The sequence below is a fragment of the Sardina pilchardus genome, chromosome 17 (assembly GCF_963854185.1).
Source record: "Sardina pilchardus chromosome 17, fSarPil1.1, whole genome shotgun sequence".
Taxonomy (NCBI): Eukaryota; Metazoa; Chordata; class Actinopteri; order Clupeiformes; family Clupeidae; genus Sardina; species Sardina pilchardus.
Genome location: NC_085010.1, coordinates 5,826,801 through 5,847,284, shown reverse-complemented (window position 1 = coordinate 5,847,284; position 20,484 = coordinate 5,826,801). Strand labels below are relative to the sequence as shown.

The 20,484-nt window shown below is 41.1% G+C and overlaps 1 protein-coding gene across 1 annotated transcript in view; it reads right to left on the bottom strand.

The window, feature by feature from the left end:
- Positions 1 to 19,802, bottom strand: part of LOC134061787 (plexin-D1-like) — a 56,967-nt gene extending 37,165 nt beyond the window's left edge. The window contains exons 1-6 of the mRNA XM_062517581.1: positions 19,794 to 19,802; positions 19,263 to 19,396; positions 18,986 to 19,180; positions 16,611 to 16,713; positions 15,662 to 15,844; positions 15,036 to 15,194 (exon numbers count right to left, since the gene is read on the bottom strand). Coding sequence (XP_062373565.1) covers positions 15,036 to 15,194; positions 15,662 to 15,844; positions 16,611 to 16,713; positions 18,986 to 19,180; positions 19,263 to 19,378 — 756 coding nt within the window. The 5' untranslated portion in view covers positions 19,379 to 19,396; positions 19,794 to 19,802. The remainder of the gene's footprint in view (positions 1 to 15,035; positions 15,195 to 15,661; positions 15,845 to 16,610; positions 16,714 to 18,985; positions 19,181 to 19,262; positions 19,397 to 19,793) is intronic.
- Positions 19,803 to 20,484: the final 682 nt, after the last annotated feature.

Here is a 20,484-nt window from a genome sequence, read left to right as displayed (position 1 = left end):
TTCGGAATGAAACAGCATGAGAGAACAATAACCATATAGTTTCTCCTGTAGGCCTATTTTATTTTACAAATTTGACAATAGCCAGCTTACATTTCAAATAAACATATAGCCAAATGTAGGCAAGAGGTTTGTGGTGCGTCGGAAAATGGGACATTTTATTTTTTAATTGTTTCCCGCATTTAGAATCAAGAATAACATTTTGTTTTGATGCCAGCATGAAAACAAGCGTACCATCGGCCTATCCACACAATTGAAATAAAATGTATGAATTGATCCAAAAACGAGATCACAAGTTGAGCTTCGGACATAGACTTATATGCTTTTAATGGAAACTGGCCTCGTGACCTCATGAAGCCATTAGTGACAAAACAAACCTAAACGAAACAGCCAGATGCTTCTTCATAAAATAGGCTAACAGCAGACACCTTCATAAACAATAACAAGTTTTATTGTGAGACTAGGGGGGTATTCCATCATCCTCGCTAATAAAGGCGGCGCTTAAGAGAAATAACCTGGCTTGAACTAGCGCCAACTTTTACTTGGGGCTGAAGCCGTTCCATTAACTGATGTTAGCTGCATCTTGGCCTCGTTTATTTAAACGAGGCTTAAATCAGCTTCATGTCTGCTCTTGTACGAGGTAGAAAAGTAGACCGAAACAATAGATTGACGAAAAGAGGATATAATGTCGTAAAATTAAGGCAAACTAAACGATTTCAGTTCGATTTACAAGCGTCATCTACAGGATTTTCATCGGAAGTGATCAAATTGAACACCGAGTGAAAAAAATAGATAGTTGCCTACATAAAAGGATAATAACGAAATCGTAGGCTACTGTAAATCGCTTAATTATGATGGTTTGAATTTGGACTTTGATTTTCTTCACTCTGAACAAAACGAGTGAATAAGTAGGCTATTTAAACTCAACAACTTTGGCATAGGTTATTCAACAATAAAGATAACCTACGTTTGTAGATTACAGTTTTTTTCAATCGCTAACAAGCGTTTGTCCATTCATTTGACACATTTTCAAAACTCTAAACACAGACTCTCACCTACAAAACACAACTGGCCAAATGGATCATTTTCCTCTCAAAAGCACATCCCATGTTGTTACACCACCTTTTGTTACATATACACTAACTCGTCATTTCTCTGCACACTCTAACTTTACCAAAACACTGAAAACCTGACTCAAAATGAAGTTATTTTGTCAAAGAATGAAGCTTGTTTTCACTTCACAAGATACATGCAGTCAATCAGAGTACACTAGGTTTCAAAATACTGGCTACTGTTGACATTACAAAAACTGCATAGACTTTTATGTTTCAGTTTTACAGGTATTTGCATGCAAAACATGCAATCCAGCATTTTTACACTAAATTTCTGGGTTGGGAACTGTGTGTCCAGATGTAATGTTCACATTCAAATGCATTCAAGTAAAAAGCAAATCTTTTCTTTTTCAATTTTTTTTTTTTTTTTTTTTACTGTTCACTAGGCCTACAGGAGGTGCAGTATAAATACAGTAGACTATGATAGAGCAGAAAAAAGTTTTACAGCATTGCAGTGAACAAAATATCCATGAAACACAAGAGCATTCTGAACAAAAAACAACAGCAAAAAGCCCAGATAAAAAGGGGGTGAACAAAAAAAAGCACAATATTACTGTGTCTGCACCTGCTCCTCTCAGTGCTCCTGCACCTCTCACTGGGCCTGCTCTTCTCCCTGGGCCCCTTACTCTTACTCTTCCTCGTCCAGACATTACAGTATTTGTCTTTTTCTGTTTCTGCTTCCAAAAACATCACCTCCTCTTTTTACTGTGTAAGTGTCAATGTAATAGAGAGAAATAACCCCTGCCACTGAGTCTCTAAGATGGACTGGAATCAGCTGTGGTTGGCCCAATTTACCCAACATAAATCATCTGTGTGTTAATTATTCAATTGTTTGTTTATTATCAGCTGAGATGTATTGCTTTTGAATTGATAACATTGCAGAAGCAGAGGTTTTTACTGTATCTAAGGTTTGGAATATTGTTTTAACTATTGTGGGATGTTGTGTGTTAGCATTCGAAAATAATACAAAAACGATCCATTATTTTGTTGGGAGGTATAGTTTGTCTGTAAAGAAAATGTAAGCATTGTGAAAATGTATTCACTGACTGCATACTGTGTGAAAACAACATGAAATGTGTGAATGGTATGGCCACAAAAGACCGATGCTGTGCTAACTGTGTTTAGAGTTTTGAAAATGTGTCAACTGAATGGACAAACACTTGTTAGCGATTGAAAAAAACTGTAAAAGGGTTCACTCTGAAATATTTTTTCGGTGGTCATAAAATAAACTAGATGTACCGCAAAGCGATACACAATATGACCGCCGCTCAGTCCTGCACATTCTCTCCACAAATATCAATCACGCTTTTGTTTCCATCGCCTATACTCCATCCCCTACTGCAACTTTTATGTATGTAAATGAGTGTGTGCATGTGTGCGCTTGCTTTTGTGTATGAGTGCTTCTCTGTCTATGAGTGTGTGTGTGTGTGTGTGTGTCTGCTTGTGTGTGTTTTATGTGTCTCTATGTGTATGTTCACTGTGTTCTCTGCCGTCACTGTCACTCCAATATCAGATCACACACACACACACACACAAACACATGCGCAGGCACACACTCACACACACACATACACACACATGCACACATACACACACACGCACACACACACACACAGGCACACACAGATACACCCACAGAGAGAAAGAGAGAACACACACAGAATACACACAGATAACACAGAACACACACAGACACACAGAGAGAGAGAAAGAAAGAGAACACACACAGAATACACAGAACATAAACATACAGCACACACATATACACACATGCAAACACACACATGGGCACACAGAAATGCACCCACACACACACACACACACACACACACACACACTAACTTCTCAGCTCCGGTGGTCTCACACAGTGCTGCATCGCACAAAACATACTCAAAGATGTGTGTGTGTGTGTGTGTGTGTGTGTGTGTGTGTGTGTGTGTAAGGGTGTATGTGTGCATGCGTGTGGGCGTGTTTGTGCATGTGTTTGTGTAATTTTTTATGTACATGTGTGTATGTGCTGGTGCGTGTGTGTGTAGGTATGTGTCTGTGTGTGTGTATTTATGTGCGTGTGTGTGTGTGTGTGTGTTCCTGCATGTTTGTATGTTTGTTGCACCCAGAGGAACTAGTTGATTAAAGGTTTCTAATGGTGTCACTTACATGTTTCTAGGACAAAAACTAGCAGAGATTGAGATGTTTGGAACAGTTTTTCAAATCCCCAGGGGGAGATTTAGACTCCAGAGGGTTAATACCACCATCTACAGGCCGATGGGTATACAGTCCTGAATGTACACATAAATCCAATTATTGTATAGCCCCTCATGGATGAAAGTCCACAAAACATACTCCCAGCCAGAGGGTGTCAGGTTAATCATACACATGAAATTTGGTGCAGTTCATAACATCTCATCTGAAGATAGGGGCAATTAAAGCAATATTACATTGCATTTTCAATTTTTACCATGGGGGTGCAAATCACAAATGACTGGTTATAAGCTAAGTTGAGGTGAGCTCTTGAGACCACATGCCATAAACATTTTGTCATCCTCAGTGCCACGGTTCAGGTAGTTATGTAGGAAAAACTGCAATTTTTGGGCTTCGGGCGGGGGCAGCGCGAGGGGGAGTGACCCCCGGGGACGAAACAAAATCTTTCCTTAGAAGTCTACTGGGGCTACATGCCCACCAAGTTTCATGTGCCCCGGTGTTACGGTGTCCCGGGAATCGCTGACCAAAAATTCAGAACCGATGACGGAAAAAAAAACACAACTATATGACCGCTTCGCTAGCTATGCTAGCGGCGGTCATAATTAGTATTGTCCAGGGAGTATTGGGAGAAAACCTAGCCTATTGTCTCCCATAAGCATATAGTTCTGCCAAAGTGTTTGTGATAATAATTATTTGAAATGCAATATTGGCTTTCAATTTGTCATTTGTGACCATTCAAAGCGAAATCAGTCGTTTTGCGCACATCTTTATTTTGAGAAAATCAACAATAACAAACTTCCGGGTTAAAATGTTGAACTTCACGTTTTCGTATAATTTGACTGTATACAGTCTACAGTTGCATATCGTGAACGCATTTCACGGAAAAACATACGTTTTGACTGGTAAACCCGCCAGGATTCAACACATTTGCTGTCATTCCCGTTAACTAATTCCCCAATAACTTAATTTAGTAAATTTTACCGAAACAATTGCTTTACAGGGTCACATTTGATATTTAATTTGTGTAATACAGTTGATTTGATATCCATGAACTATAGCCTAGGCCTAATCAATAGACTATATGAAGCGGTTTTAATTATTATAGCCTTTAGAAGGTTACAGAATTAGGCTATAGGCTGGCTTGCCTTGCATAGCCCACTGACAGCCTGCCTACTGTCACTGAACAAGCTAGCCTACTGTACATGACCCTTTATCAATAGTGATATGCCTTTCATTAAAGAGTAGCCTATAACTAAACTAGCATTAATAATGTGTTAACATAGCCTATGTAAATTCATCGCATGGGAACCGAACCCGAGAACACGCAAAACATAACTTGGTTGATATCCTGTCACGCTGCGCACGACACCACGAGAGACGCACTTTACGCAGAGCCGCAAGATTCCTTGGACCACACACAGATCGAGTTCAAACAATGTAAGTTGCATAATTTTCAGAAATTCTTTGAAACGAAGCGAATAGGTAGCCTTAATCAATGCTTGCAACACTGTCGGAAAAAAGTTTCTCCTTCTATTTTTTAAGTTGTAGGCTACAGGTGACGAAAGCACAGGTTGACGGAACCAACTTTTGGTACTCGTTTTTCGACTGGTGTTTTTTTTTTGCAACACAGATTATTTTAGCTCGGTAGTTAGCCTGCCACCGACCAGGTTAGTTCAGAAGCATATGTTACCCCAGCAACTCAGCTGAGATTCCTGTTAGCGGGAGTAATGGAACCGAACTCTCTCTAAAATTAGCGAGGCTTATCAAAATTAGCCGCGATTTACGGTTAGCTGGGTTGATGGAATACCCCCTAGGGCTAGGCTAATAAAGGCAGAAAAGATGTTCAGCTTGCTTCGGGATTTAATTCACTTTTGGATTGTTTGGCTAGTGGTAAATGCCGACATTCCTAACCCTGCTCACAAGTGCCACCTGGTGGTTGTTTGGGTCATTGCAGCTTCACTTGGGAAAAATAAATAAAATACACGTGATTCACGCGTGAGGTCTCATGAGAATCTCACGTGAAAGCGGCCAATTTAAAGCAACACCCACTGTATAATGGTGTCATCACATAGCCTAACAAAGAACTGACTTCTCAAAACTTCACTTTTACTCTGAAGTTTGTTTATAAAAAGTCAAGATGTGCTTGAGATGTGTAGATTCATAATCTAAAAACTTGCCATCATTTCAATGGCAACTGCTTCTCATAATCTCAATTAATCTATGATAACGATTGTGTAGACTGCAGCTTCGAATACAGTAGAGAGACTGACCATACAATGCCACCATCCATTACAAACTAATCAAGAGACAGGAGAATATAAAGTATGCTGCTTGACAATAGTGCAGATGTCTGTGCAAATGTGGGGACAAATTGGACAGAAATTGACAGATTCAAGCAAAGTAGGCTGTGGGATTAAAACTGAAGATGCACAGTAGGTGAGCTCCAATATCCAAAATGGGTAATTACAGATGGTACGGGTTGAGAATGCTCCTTTCATTCCCGCACATCGGGACTCCCGAAGCATCGGGAAAACTGCAACCGCAAGGGGGCAACATAGACCGTCCGAGTTTTCGAATGTTTACAGCCTACCTCACAGCTCTCTCACTCGACGTAGCCTATAACTCAGTCAGTCCAGCAGAGATGCCAGAGCAACGTTTTGGTCAACGGAGAGGGAGAGAAATGCTCCGCATATCCGTCTCATTTAATCATTAAAATGAAAGTGATTGGCGAAATTAATCAAACGACGTTTCAATAAACCATTGTTGAAATGAATGAAAATGGTTTTAGAAACCTATAGGCCTATCAGAAGGACTATTTCCTTCAATTCAACCTGAAATAGGCTACTCGAAAGGCAACCTTAGATTAATTCATGAATTCATTACGGTTACAAGACCGCATTTCCGTGAATAGGCTATTATTGTCAACGTCAAGGCGAAGACGAAAGAGATGGACAAGATGGACATTTTGGCAACATTTACATGCTAGGAATAGGCCTACTTAGAAATGTGTAAGCTATTTTAAAACGAAGGTTTGTTCATTTTAACCGGCGACGTTTCAAGTACATTTCCCGAATAAAGCCTATTGAAGTTCACATCCAGCTGTGGCGCAAGTGGTTGATGCATAGGTATCGTATGCCAGCGACCGGGGTTCGAAACCTAGTCGAAGAACCTCTCCGGAACCCATCAAAAGAAAATGCATCGATTTATTAAAAGAAACGAAAGACTTCCTGTTTTGAGATTCTTTTTATGTTTGCGATGTCTGCTGAAAAGAAAAGTTAATATGTTAATTCGTGGTTCAGCGCGCACTCACACACATTTTTACATTGACATAGTGTCGGGCTCAAGTGTCGTGTCGTCCTCAGTGCCGCATATAGGCTATAATGTAGTGACCTGGTTAGACGAGTGTGGGGGAGGGGGAATGATCGCACAAGACAATAATGCTCTTCATGAAATGGATCTCACAGGCGGCTGTCTGTTTTTAAATGTAGCCTACTACACCACTTGCGAAATCGGACGTGGCACATAGCCTAATTATTAGGCTACTGGATAGCAAATCCATAGACTTTGTTCATCCTATATCCTTAAAATGAAAGTGATGACTGGCGAAATTAATCAAACGACGTTTCAATAAACCATTGTTGAAATGAATGAAAATGGTTTTAGAAACCTATAGGCCTATCAGAAGGAAATAGCCTTCAATTCAACCTGAAATAGGCTACTCGAAAGGCAACCTTAGATTAATTCATGAATTCATTAGGCTACGGTTACAAGACCGCATTTCCGTGAATAGCCTAGGCTATTATTGTCAACGTCAAGGCGAAGACGAAAGAGATGGACAAGATGGACATTTTGGCAACATTTACATGCTAGGAATACTTAGAAATGTGTAGGCCTAAGCTATTTTAAAACGGAGGCTTGTTCATTTTAACCGGCGACGTTCAAGTAGGCTACGGCGACGTTCAAGTCCATATGCCGAATAAAGCCTTACGTAATTCACATCCAGTTGTGGCGCATGTGGTTGAAGCATAGGTATCGTACGCCAGCGACCGGGGTTCGAAACCCAGTTGAAGAACCTCTCCGGAACCCGTCAAAACAAAATGAATCGGTTTATTAAAAGAAATGAAAGATTTCCTGTTTTGAGATTCTTTTTATGTTTGCGATGTCTGCTGAAAAGAAAAGTTAATATGTTAATTCGTGGTTCAGCGCGCGCTCACACACATTTTTACATTGACATAGTGTCGGGCTCAAGTGTCGTCCTCAGTGCCGCATAGGCTATAGGCTTTAATGTAGTGAACTGGTTAGACGAGTGTGGGGGAGGGGGAATGATCGCACAAGACAATAATGCTCTTCATGAAATGGATCTCACAGGCGGCTGTCTGTTTTTAAATGTAGCCTACTACACCACTTGCGAAATCGGACGTGGCACATAGCCTAATTATTAGGCTACTGGATAGCAAATCCATAGACTTTGTTCATCCTATATCCTTGGCGGAGATAATAATTAGGCATATCAAATTAAAAGCACACTACGACAGGTATACTTGTGTGATCACGCAACACAAGAGAGCATTTAGCGATGGGACAGTTGTGAATGAGTGCTTAACACCCTGGAGTCTAAATACCCCCGGGGGATTTGAAAAACTGTTCCAAACACACATCTCAATCTCTGCTTTTATCATATTATAGAGACACCATTAGAAGCCTTTAATCAACTCGTTTTCAAATATATAGCCTATGTTTTAAGAGAATATGGCAATGATAATGGCACTTTCTAAAAACAATAAATTCGTAGGATTTGTCCTCTCACCTGCAGCAGGCCCATTCAAAAGCCCATCCACCTAATTTGCATTTGAAAGAGCCAATCACTAAAGTGACACATTTAGTCTAGCCTACTTTATTAGTTTTTTTTGACCCCTCTAATAAATTGCCTATAGTCCTACTACGATAATGGAGGAAGGGCTGCCTAACTGTTCCCCCTAAGAGTTTTTTCATAAGATAAAATGTTTACTAGCATTATGAAAAAAAGTGTCTAGATTTTTTTAGTATTGATTTTCTTACTCTACATGAGCCCAATATTGAAAATCAGTTGGAATTTTTTAAAAATATGCTTTTATATAGAAGTTACGTTATTGTCCACGTATGTGGACAGTGCGCAACAAAGGGGTAAAAAAGAAAAAATGTAATGACAGAAAATGTGGAAACTATGGCCCTCTATTTCCTCCATACTACCCACCCAGCCCTCTACTACCCCCATACTACCCACCCACCTCTCTACTACCTCCATACTACCCGCCCAACCCCTCTACTACCCCCATTATTGCTCACCGACCCTCACCCACCCCTCTACTACCCCCATATTACCCACCTCTACTACCACCACTACCCAACCACCCCTCTACTACATCCATACTACCCATCCCTCTACTACTAACCCACCCACCCCTCTAGTACTCTCATACCCACCCCTCTACTACCCACCCACCCCTCTACTACCCCCATATTACCATACCACCTTGGCATTACCACATGTAATTAGGTCATTATTTATAAATATGTTTACCAAATGTTTGTTTCTTTGCAATTTAAAGCAATTAAAATCATATTTGAAAAAAAAAAAAAAAAAATAGTCCTAGTTACAAAATCTAATTTTTGGCCATTTAACTCCTCTGTTGCGCAACGTCCACATACGTGGACAGTTGCTTTTTGTGGTCTACAAACTCTATTTTACATCCGATTTAATTTCTGAAAACATAGAGTTGTTCAACACACTCTCCTGTACAGCATAATATTTTTTTTTACATGATTTTGCCTTCTTGAGTACTAGCTTTTTACAGATATGCCTGGAGCATTCAGCATATGGCCATTACTGTCACTCATGTTGAATTGATGATGTCATCAAGCAGTCAATATTCCAAATATAAGATGATACATATTGTTAATATATTGCCAAGGACCTACTAAAACTGCCCTGAAGTGGATTGGTGTATATCAACATGATAAATAAGTAGAAAACAGAGTTAAAGTTACTGTCCACGCATGTGGACGTTGCGCATGAAAGGGTTAAGTTTAGGATTTGGTAGACAAGACAACCTCGGAAAAGTTCTTCAGATAAACAATGTTTTATTGAATTAAAGGAAAGAAAATGTATCGCCAGGGTTTCGGGGCTTGCGAAGGCATTCGTTGATCTTATCGATGCAGTCCTTGCGGCCACTTCTCCCCATCGTAGGAAACTTTCTGCTTAGTGTTGACAAAGGTCTTGACGTTGTGTGGCAGTGCTTGCTTGCCCTTCGATCCATCCCAGTTGGTGGTTTTGCACCAGGCTCTAGTGCTCCTTTGTGGTGATGGCTCTGAAGAGCAGGCATCCGTATCTACCAGTGATGCGCGGGCTGATCCAAATCGAGCGCACCCGCGGTTATGGGTCAAGAAAAAATATTTTTAATGATATGCGGGTCATGTTTGGTCGGGTCGGTAAAAAAAATAAATTGTCATTTATATCGTACATAATTGTCTTTAGAAGAAAAAGACATAAGTTGCAGCATTCCCACTGAAACGCGATTCTATCCCCCACATTTTGTCACGAACATGTAGAAATGCACTTGTTGTTTCTGCGTAGACAGACCCTCGGCTACACTTGACATGCAGTTGTGTTCTGTTCTCAGAGCATATGCTTTCTCTGTCTATGATCTGCAGCTTTTATCTCGAACTGCTGGCCTCTACAGAAAGTGGCAGAATCGTCTACTGAGCAGCGAAGTTGCCGATGCAATGCGTGTTTCTCAAGTCTGATAATTTCCAGCAAGATCGAATGGTATTATGGAAAGAAAAATAAACTAAAAGTTTCCCAAATCAGGAAATATTTCTTAATTTAATGTCATCAAGGCATATAGCCTACAATTGGTATGAGCATGCAATATGTGCGTCCTTGCGCAACTTATAGGCCTAGTGGCTCGTTGGAAAGCCCCACGTCTGCTCTTCCCCACGTCGTGCAATAAAGGTTTCATCTCGCTGCAATTTATAATCGCGGAGCAATGGACTTTTGGTCCATTGATGAAGACGTTAATAAAGAGTTTCTTAATAATATTCTATGCCTGCATTTCATGCTTGGGAGAGCTTCAAGGCATTCATGTGAGGAACGGCTGAAACAGAATTTGTATAGGAAAATCCTAGGCTAATTATGTTCAATGTTGAGTCAAACAGCCACATTTTTGGATGAATGCTGACACGGAAGAAAAAAAAGGTAGACTAAATGCATGTTTCCCAAATTCTGAGCAATTATAGGCTATATATAATTAGGCAATATAGGCTATATTATTGTTTTACATGCATATGAGATACCAATTTTGCATAGCTCAATGACGCTACGACTAAGTTAGACTAGGCTACTTTTTACAATAAGCGGGTCGGGAAGCGGGTCGGGTCCTGTATTTCAATATTTTTTTTTTGCGGTCCGAGTTGCGGTCGGGTTAGTTGTAAACGGCGGGGCGGGGCGGGGCGTTCAGACACGTACCCGCGCATCACTGGTATCTACCAACGTTGCCGCGACTCTGTTGGTGAATTCGAGCATGTTGTTCTAATCTGGGCCAACAGCAAGCAAAGTCACGTCATCGTGCTGAGAAGGAACTTGAATGCTGTTGTCGAATGTGGCAGAGAATACAGAAGAAGACTTTAACTATTACTTATATATTCTTATGACGAAACGCGAAGAATAAATACGAGGACTGACCATCTCGCCTCTCCGCGTTTCCCCCAATAGGCCTACCATGGCGACAAAGAAATAAATATGATTTGACATTTTAATGTTTGTAGCGCGCCAGTTTACCCAGTGTGTGTGCATTGAGTAGTTCCTTAAAATACGGAACAAAGAGCGTCCCGTAGGCTATCTGTTCAATACAGAAGAAGACTTTAACTATTACTTATATATTTCTTATAACGAAACGCGAAGAAAAAATACGAGGACTGACCATCTCGCCTCTCCGCGTTTCCCCCAATATCATGGCGACAAAGAGAAATACATATGATTTGACATTTTAATGTTTGTAGCGCGCCAGTTTACCCAGTGTGTGTGCATTGAGTAGTTCCTTAAAATACGGAACAAAGAGCGTCCCGTAGGCTATCTGTTTAATACAGAAGAAGACTTTAACTATTACTTATATATTTCTTATAACGAAACGCGAAGAAAAAATACGAGGACTGACCATCTCGCCTCTCCGCGTTTCCCCCAATATCATGGCGACAAAGAGAAATAAATATGATTTGACATTTTAATGTTTGTAGCGCGCCAGTTTACCCAGTGTGTGTGAATTGAGCAGTTCCTTAAAATACGGAACAAAGAGCGTCCTGTAGGCTATCTGTTTAATACAGAAGAAGACTTTAACTATTACTTATATATTTCTTATAACGAAACGCGAAGAACAAATACGAGGACTGACCATCTCGCCTCTGCGTTTCCCCCAATATCATGGCGACAAAGAGAAATAAATATGATTTGACATTTTAATGTTTGTAGCGCGCCAGTTTACCCAGTGTGTGTGCATTGAGTAGTTCCTTAAAATAGCCTACGGAACAAAGAGCGTCCCGTAGGCTATCTGTTTAATACGGAAGAAGACTTTAACTATTAGGCTACTTATATATTTCTTATAACGCTGGCTGTAACCATTTTCATTCATTTCAACAATGGTTCATTGAAGTGTCGTTTGAATAATTTCGCCAGTCATCACCTTCATTTTAATGATTCAGTGAGATTAAGGAGTCGACTATTGACGGATATGCGGTCTTCATCATTAAATGCAGTTGAAACTTTCTGCCACCTGGTGGTTGTTTGGGTACATTGCCTTAGCCTCGAAAAAAATCGGCTTGACGCACTGCGGGATCTCTTCGGGAGTCCCGCGGGAGAAGGTGCATTCTCAACCCGTACCCACTGTATAATGGGGCTTTCTCTATTTAACAATGTAGCAATGTGATGTCTGCTTGATACCTGACGAAGACCTCTGGTCGAAACAGTTTCATTTTTTGTAGATGTGCGTACACATTCATCTATCTATTAATGCAAGGAACATCTGTCTGTGTGTCACTCTGTCTGTCTGTGTGTTCCACGCATAACTCTCGAACCACTCATCCGACTGACCTAAAATTTGACACAGATCTTGGCATGCGTGAGTGCAGTGCAAAGTTTGGTCGTTTTTGGACAGAAAATGACAAAGATATCGTTAAATTAAGCAAAGTACAATTGTACCGCTCTATTAGCCACGCCCCTTCTCACTCTTACTTCCTCCAGCATAGAAAAAAAAACATTTTGCTGACAAACTCACGTCTAGCCTTTCATGGAAATTACGATGTCTCACTTAAACAACGGACCGTTTCAAGATTCTTCATCTTGGATAAACATGCTGAGTCCGACATACATGCACCCATGTTGGTAAGCAGGCTGTTAATCTCCTAATAATTCAGGAAGGCTTACATGCATGAATTCATTATGATTCATGTACAGAAAAATAAATCATCATGATCATGCTTAATAAACCATAGTTCATAATGATGTAGCCACCATACTTAATGCTTTAGTTGATGCGTGGTTCATGCATGAGGTCATGAATGACATATAGTGAACTCATGTCAATTCCTGATGATTCATGAGATATTAAGCCATTAAGTATTGCATAAATCATGAATGAATTCATGTATGAATTCATGATGATTCATGTACTCTTACCGCAAAGTGTTAACCAATTTTTGAAAGTGAGCGCAGAAAATTTATTTTAGACCTAAACTTGACTTACAGTTTTTTCCAATCGTTTACACACAATTTTGAAAACGGGGCTCTTTTTGTCTAAACACATCACACAATTAACCAAACACAACACCCAATCAGCAGAACATAACAGATTGCTAGCAAAATGAAATATTTCTGTCAAAACAATAAACACATTGATAAAACCTTATACTGTTCTCATATCACTAACACATTCTTCGAATGATTCCACACTGTCGCTATCTTATACACACCAACACAATAAATTCAAAACACATCTGTAAAAACCCTCCTCCAATATATGGATCTTATTCAGACATATTGTTTGAGAGCATTAGGATAATTTAGATGACAAAAATATTTTGATGAACCCTCATCAAGTAATGCACAAAACTGATGCTGCAGACAATATTTCTTTCTTTTACTGTACCATATGTTCAGTTACAGTGACAAGTCAATCAACAGAAAATGGCAAAATTATAGTTCTTACTACTGTAAAGTGTAGAAAAATAAAAAATTGTACACAAATAAAAAGTACTGTACACTTACAGTCACTGAAGAAAAACTAAAGCAACAATACAAACAAGTAACAACAATACGTAATACTCTAATCATCTCTCCGTCTAGCTGGATCAAGCCATTAGAGTTCATCCACATCACAGGCTATGGGTGCCTCTCATTTGGGCTTTTATACATCCTCCCTCGCTCCTCGGGCCTTGATCCTCACTGATCGACATAAAGAATAATGGGGCGAAAACAATGGGATAGTCTATCCAGTGTTAGTTATAGATCAATGGGAACGCCCCTCGAGGATCGAGCATAACACACCTGAGTGCTGCGTTTTCAATTTTGCACATGCGTGCTTACACACCTGGTGGATGTGATTATTCAATGTGTTCATTAGTGTGGCCATTGGCAAGCCAGGGCTTTGTAATGAGAAGGAAGTACCTAACAATCTTTATCTGTGTCTAAGGTGTTAAAATGTGTTTTATGTTTTGACATTCACTGTGTGTAATGTTTTGCAAAAAGTGTGAAGCTGAATTTGTGCTTAATGTTGTACTGCTCTGCGCAGGTGTTTTGCTTTTTAAGTGTTAAGTATTGTTAACTGTTTGATAACCTTAATTTTAGTGTGTATACGATTGGAAAAAACTGTAAAATCAAAGGTGTTCGATTTTTTTTACTGATATTCTTAATAAGTCCCATAGAGGGTTGTAAGACAATTCAATGTGTATCTAGAGATGCAGAAGCTATGATACCATTCAGAAACTATGTGTTTTAATACAGAACGATTTGGTGCGCTTTGATCCAATTCAATACGATGCACAATGTAACAGTTCTTAATTAATCAAATGTTCTTTATCATTCTATAGTATCCAATTCTAGAATTATCAAATACCTAGGCTATAAGAGACCGCAGAGTTATTTGTGTTACTTTATGGCATGAGAAAAATTACAATTGCATGTCACTGGGAATACAATTTTTCCAAAAGTCAACTGTCAGATGTCCACCGGAACAATACACCCGTGGAAAGGGGAATGCAGGAGGCTGAACAAAGGCTACAACAAACACCGCTTGTTTGTGTGGTAACTAAGAGGCTAGGTTAGAGGCTTGTGCTTACGACTAAATATTCTGTATGACTTCATTTCAGATACTGTAACACACATGATAACGTAAATTTGATACTGTAATGTTAATTTGTAACATTCTAGGCCTACAGCCGCCTTCGAGCTATCATCTTGTAGTGGCGCTAGACCTTGATACAGCCATCGGGAGTGCGAAGCTGGAAAGATGCTGAAGTCAGTGGCAATACGTTTTATAACAATACCAGATTTTGGGGTTGCTCCTCTCAAAACGCAAAAGTGAGGGGGAGAATTTGCGCAGGCTGAAGAGCACGTAGTTACGCTCATGAACCCTTACCCACCTTTGCCCCTAAGATCTTACATTGACATTTTGAAATGGAAAGGAAAAGGTTTCTTACCTTTAGTGAGTCTATGCTGATGTCCGGCTGATTTTCAATAACACAAAGAACTGAAGTGCTGTCTTCGATCCGGTCTATCACACAGGGATGGGGCACCTCCGCCGGCATGGCCTGGACCTGGATCTCTGAGACTTTTAGCTCCAGGGGGTCTGAATTTTTCTGGACGGAGGGGAAGCCCAGGATACACAGAGGTGAAGGGAGAGGACTGGGATTCACATGAAGGCCCGCAGACCACCTAGACATCAACGGTTACAGTGCTAGTGTTCAAAAGAAGCATCAGCAATAACGTCAGTGAATGTTAGGCTAACAGTAGTTACGAGCTTACCGAACAAAAAATTAACCAAACTATGACTTGAACACTGAGATGCATTCCAAATCATGATATGTGTACAAGCTTTGTGTACGCAGTTGACAACGCAAGACAAATGCACATTTTGAAGTGCCTCTTATAATCTTCACAAGCTACGTGAACGATGAGCTCCAGTTGCAAACACGTATATGATCCATAAAATTGGACACGTTTTGCTACACAAGCACACATTATGGCGTCCTTATTTAGCTTGATGTGTTTGCGTACCTTGCGTTGACTATGAATCAGTCCTTAGTTGTGTAAAGAGGGGGGCTACCTGTATGATGACGGACATGTCTTTGCCCATGCGTGTGGTGGTGAAGCTGGTGAATTGTGGGTCTGGGAGGTAGGTGAGCTCCTCTCTGCAGGTCACTGAGGTGTTCCCCACCAGCAGCTCCACAGACACCTGTCTGGACCCAGCAGAGTCCAGCACACCAGCAGGGGTGAAGTAGACCAGCGTCTGGAGGGAACAGATGACCATGATAAATACACACACACACACACACACACACACACACACACACACACACACAGACACACACCAGCAGGGGTGGAGTAGACCAGCGTCTGATAAATATACTGTACACACCAGTTACACACACACACACACGTGTGTCTATAAACACCAGGACGGATGGAAAAGACAGATGTCTGGAAATGCAAATCTCAAAGTCAAATATTGGACTAAGTCCAGTTCTCACAGCTAAGCTACACTAAGCTGGTGGGCGGACAGTTGTGGAAGGGCTGGGCTGGGCTGGGGTCTTAGCAGTCAAAGTGAGACAGAAGTGGATAACCAAGCCAAGTCATTTGTAGGCTGATGTGGCTTTCAAATAGTCTGGCTATCTTCACACTAAGCTCAATCTTTTAAGATTGAACATTAGTATGGGGAGGCTGCGCTTTGTTTCTACTGCACAAGAGGCGTGATCAATGGGCATCATTCAAATGACTCTGTACGATTGGATAGTTCCTCAACCAGTCTGACCAATGATCTGGTGCGTCTTTTGGATAAGCTAGTTTCTGATTGGAGCCAAAGGTTCTGGCAGGAAACAGAGAAGATAGATGTGCCGTTTTCCAGCCTATGCTGCCGGGCGAAATCCAAATTCACCAGAGGTTAAGGCAGGGTTCACCCAGCCTGGCTTCAACATGGGAAATGAGGAGGTGGAAACCACAGAAAACTTCTGCTGCAAAACTGCGATACTTCTGCAATACAAAGATGTCATTCTTACCTCCTTCTTTCTCTTGAGGGTGAACTCCTCAGGTTGATCTTTGTGCTTCACCTTTTCCACAAACTTCAGGTTAGAACCGTTTAACATGATCTCTCTGCCTCCGCTGCAGAACACAGAACCCAACGTCAGGTCACATCATTTATCGGAACACCCGAGGAAGCTTGTGTGATGTTCCTCTTGCCCCAACAGGTGCCTGACAGTAGTCAACACCAATCACATGGTACAGAATAAAATCAATTAAATAAATAACATAAATTAATATTTTCCCTTGATGGATTTTCAGGCCCTTTAGACTTTTAACCTTCTGCCACCCACACACACACACCTGCACAGACACTAGATAAGCTAGCTGATAAGATAAGCTAGCTGGTTTGTTGCAATGTGGTAGTATGGAGGCAGCATGTGGTGGTAGCATGTAGCGTAAGCTGAACTAGCTGGTTTATTGCAATGTGGTAGTATGGTGGCAGCATGGAGGGGGGTGTCTCCAGTGCCCACTTGATAACTTCAATGACATGCTGTATACCGTATACTGCTGTGGGATTGGCCATTTGTCTTGTGTTTGTGACCATTGGTTGACAGATTGGTGGTTAACTTGCTTCTTTAAGTTATTTTTGGACAGGGGCTTCTTAATATGTTTTCGCCTTGTAAAATAGTTCCTCTAGCTCACCAAACACCAAACACAAGGGCCCTGAGTAGGACAAACTACAACAACAACAATAATAAAATAATAATAACCATCATCATATTATATTATCATTATATGTATTACTATTTCAGACTAGGGTTCTTATAGAAAAAGACATAGTATATGTGATGTAAATATATACTGTTCTGTAAGATCCACCCAAGAGAATGCATGTGAAAGTTCAGAGAAGTTCAATAAGCACAATGAGGGAAATGTCACGACGCTGATGCTCACAGTAAACTATACTGTACACTGAGGGCCAGATGTACTAAAGTTTTGCGCCCATTTCAAGCGTAACGTGCGCGTATAAACATGGGGATGGTATGTACAAACATGCCGCAATGAGAGAAACGCGCAGACTGCCTGCCGTGGGAGCTGAGAATGGCTATTTGCGCTTTTCCGTGTCATGCATATTAATTCCTGGGCGGATCAGCTGAAAATGGGTGTAACGCGCAAGTACAGGGGAGGAGAGGTGCTAATAGCGATTGATTAAGTATCGCCATATGTATGAAAACAGCGCACGTCTACTTTGCGTTGAAAAACTTCCGCCTTCTGAAAGCAGGTGTAATCCAAATTGCGGTTAAATGCGTCTATTAGAACAACGTTTAGAGTCAGTTGAATCAATATTCAGAGCATCAGTTTTCTTCATTATACTATGTCAAAAGCAACCTTAACTTTTGTTTGCCTCTCTAAAATCGTATTTTCTCTTTCACGACATAACCTACACTTCCCAATCTGTTAGACAGGCATTACTGTAAGTCATATCCGTATAGTCTACCTGCAGTTAATAGTTCACAAGTATTTTTTTAAGTGGATTAGTAGAACTTCTAGGCCTACTCTGTCTGTCGCTGCTCATTGACATCTCTTTGTATCATGTATATGATCGCTAAACTTGGATTCTTTTTAATATTGCAATATTCAACTGCGCTTGTGGTTCAGCAGCTCTGCACACGCAACTAGCGTTGTAGAGGGGGCGGGAACGGGCGGGGATGACCGCAGTTAACGTAATGAAGTGACAGCTTGGTAAATTCCACGCAATATAGCCAAGCACAGCGTTCGCATTCTGCGTTTACAAAAACTCGCTGTTAGCGCTGTGTAGTACATCTGGCCCTGTGTGTGGAGAGATGTGTTTGGAGTAGTTTTTAACAGAGCCTGGTGAAAAACAGTGAAGTGGTGGTAACGTGAATCCCCCTCATCAGTGACCGGCATTCTACACAACCAGATACAAAATCCCAAAACCAGAAGCAAAGTTTATGACAGAGACAGAGCTACAAAGTCAGAGTGAAATAGTTACGCTGCTAGCGACGGTGTGAAATGGTGACACTGAGCTATAAACCGAATGCAGACAGACCGATATGTACTGTAGACAGAGAGAAAGGTAGACATCCTGGCAGGCAGGCAGGCAGGCAGACACCAGACAGGCAGACAGAAAGACAGATATGTACACAGACAGACAAAGAGACCAGCAGACAGACAGATGGCTGCAGGACAACTTATCCACTGTGAAACACAAATCTTCCGTTATGATAAATTAAGTAAGAAGTAGATTTGCACAGCATACACAGGCTGGTTCTCTATTACACTATGGGATGGTTTAGGGGAAACAGAGCTGAACAGCCTATATAATTTGTCATTTTAAGGACTGTGTTTAAGCTGTACTCTAGAGATGCTTTTAAGTATGAGACTGTACCTGGCCCATGTGGTATTTGGTTCCAGATGGTTGCAGATTGGCGGGGTGTCGTAGGTGAGTTTGACATTGCCATGACACTGGCCATCCACCATCAGTAAACACACTCTCACAGTGCCTTTCACGGCTCTGCTGGGAATGCGGAATGTCAGAAACTCATGGGAACTGGAGTTTTTAGAATGGGACAATACTGGGGACCTGGTCATGTGACAAGACAGGAAATTAGGTCACACATTTCACACAGTTTAAATGTTTTCCCATGGCATGGAAAGGCACCTACTCTTTTGGATTGCAGTCCATTTTTCCTTGGAAATGGACCTTTGTGACTGATTCCAGGTTTCTTCCTTTAATAACTGCATGGTTTCGGCCATGGATGGAAACTTCATCAGGTGTCATGGATAGAATCTCTGGCTTCTGAGATTACGAGCAAAACAGAAGAAAAACAACAGAGAGAAAGAGAGAGTGAAGTGTGAAGAGTGAAGAAGTGAAACAAAAAGGTAAGGTAAGGTACTTTTATTTATATAGCGCATTTAACGTGCACTGAGTGCAACCCAAAGAAGAGATAGAGATACACAGAGCGTGTAAACACTACGAACTATGACTGAGGCCAAAACAGATTGATGCAGTCAACAACAAAGCCAAATATATTTGTCTAGAGGTCACATAGCCCCTGAAGACCAACATACAGAAAAAAGGTGGTCACTGTTAAGCAACCACATCCCTCAACAGAGATAAGCCTCCTGCCTGTTGGAATGCATCTTCACTGGTCTGAATTTAAAAAAAGAAAGACAGAAAAACTTGCAATACTTACTGTGTAGTTTTGTCCAAGTGTGATGCTTTTACATACATCCTAGAGAGAGAGAGAGAGAGAGAGAGAGACAGAGAGAGAGAGAGAGAGTGTGTGACGGCCTGGTAGACCTTCCGCTCATTTTTTTAGGGGCCAAGCAGCGAAGCTGCGGAGGCACCTATTATATTGTGTTTCTATGATTTTTTTCTTCTGCCATTGAAGTCAATGGCAGCCCATAGAACCGACTGGTCGAAAGTTGTGAAATTTTGTACACTGATTGGGGACAGTCTCTTGAGTCATGTGACCAAGTTTCATGTCGGCAGCTCAAGCGCTCTAGCGCCACCAACAGGTCAAAGTTGGACGTGCGTTCACGCACGTAACTTTTGAACCGTTGGTCCGATTTTCGGGAAACAGGAAGTGAGCTCATATCTCAGCAACCCTTGCATGTATCAAAAGCAAACTTAATAGATGGACTGATGACCTAATCAGGAGGACGCTCAAGAAATTTAGTGACCTTTGACCTCTAGCGGGCGCTGTAATTCAGAAACATGCCTTTTGGCCTGTAGCTGCTGATGTGCTTAGAGTTACTTAAGCAATATAGCACGAGTGGGAGTGGGTTGTTGCTGGATATTCCCACGGGTGTTGTTCGGCCGTAGCCTCGAGGCCGGAGGCCGAGTGGCGCAGGCAACAACACCCGTGGGAATATCCAGCAACA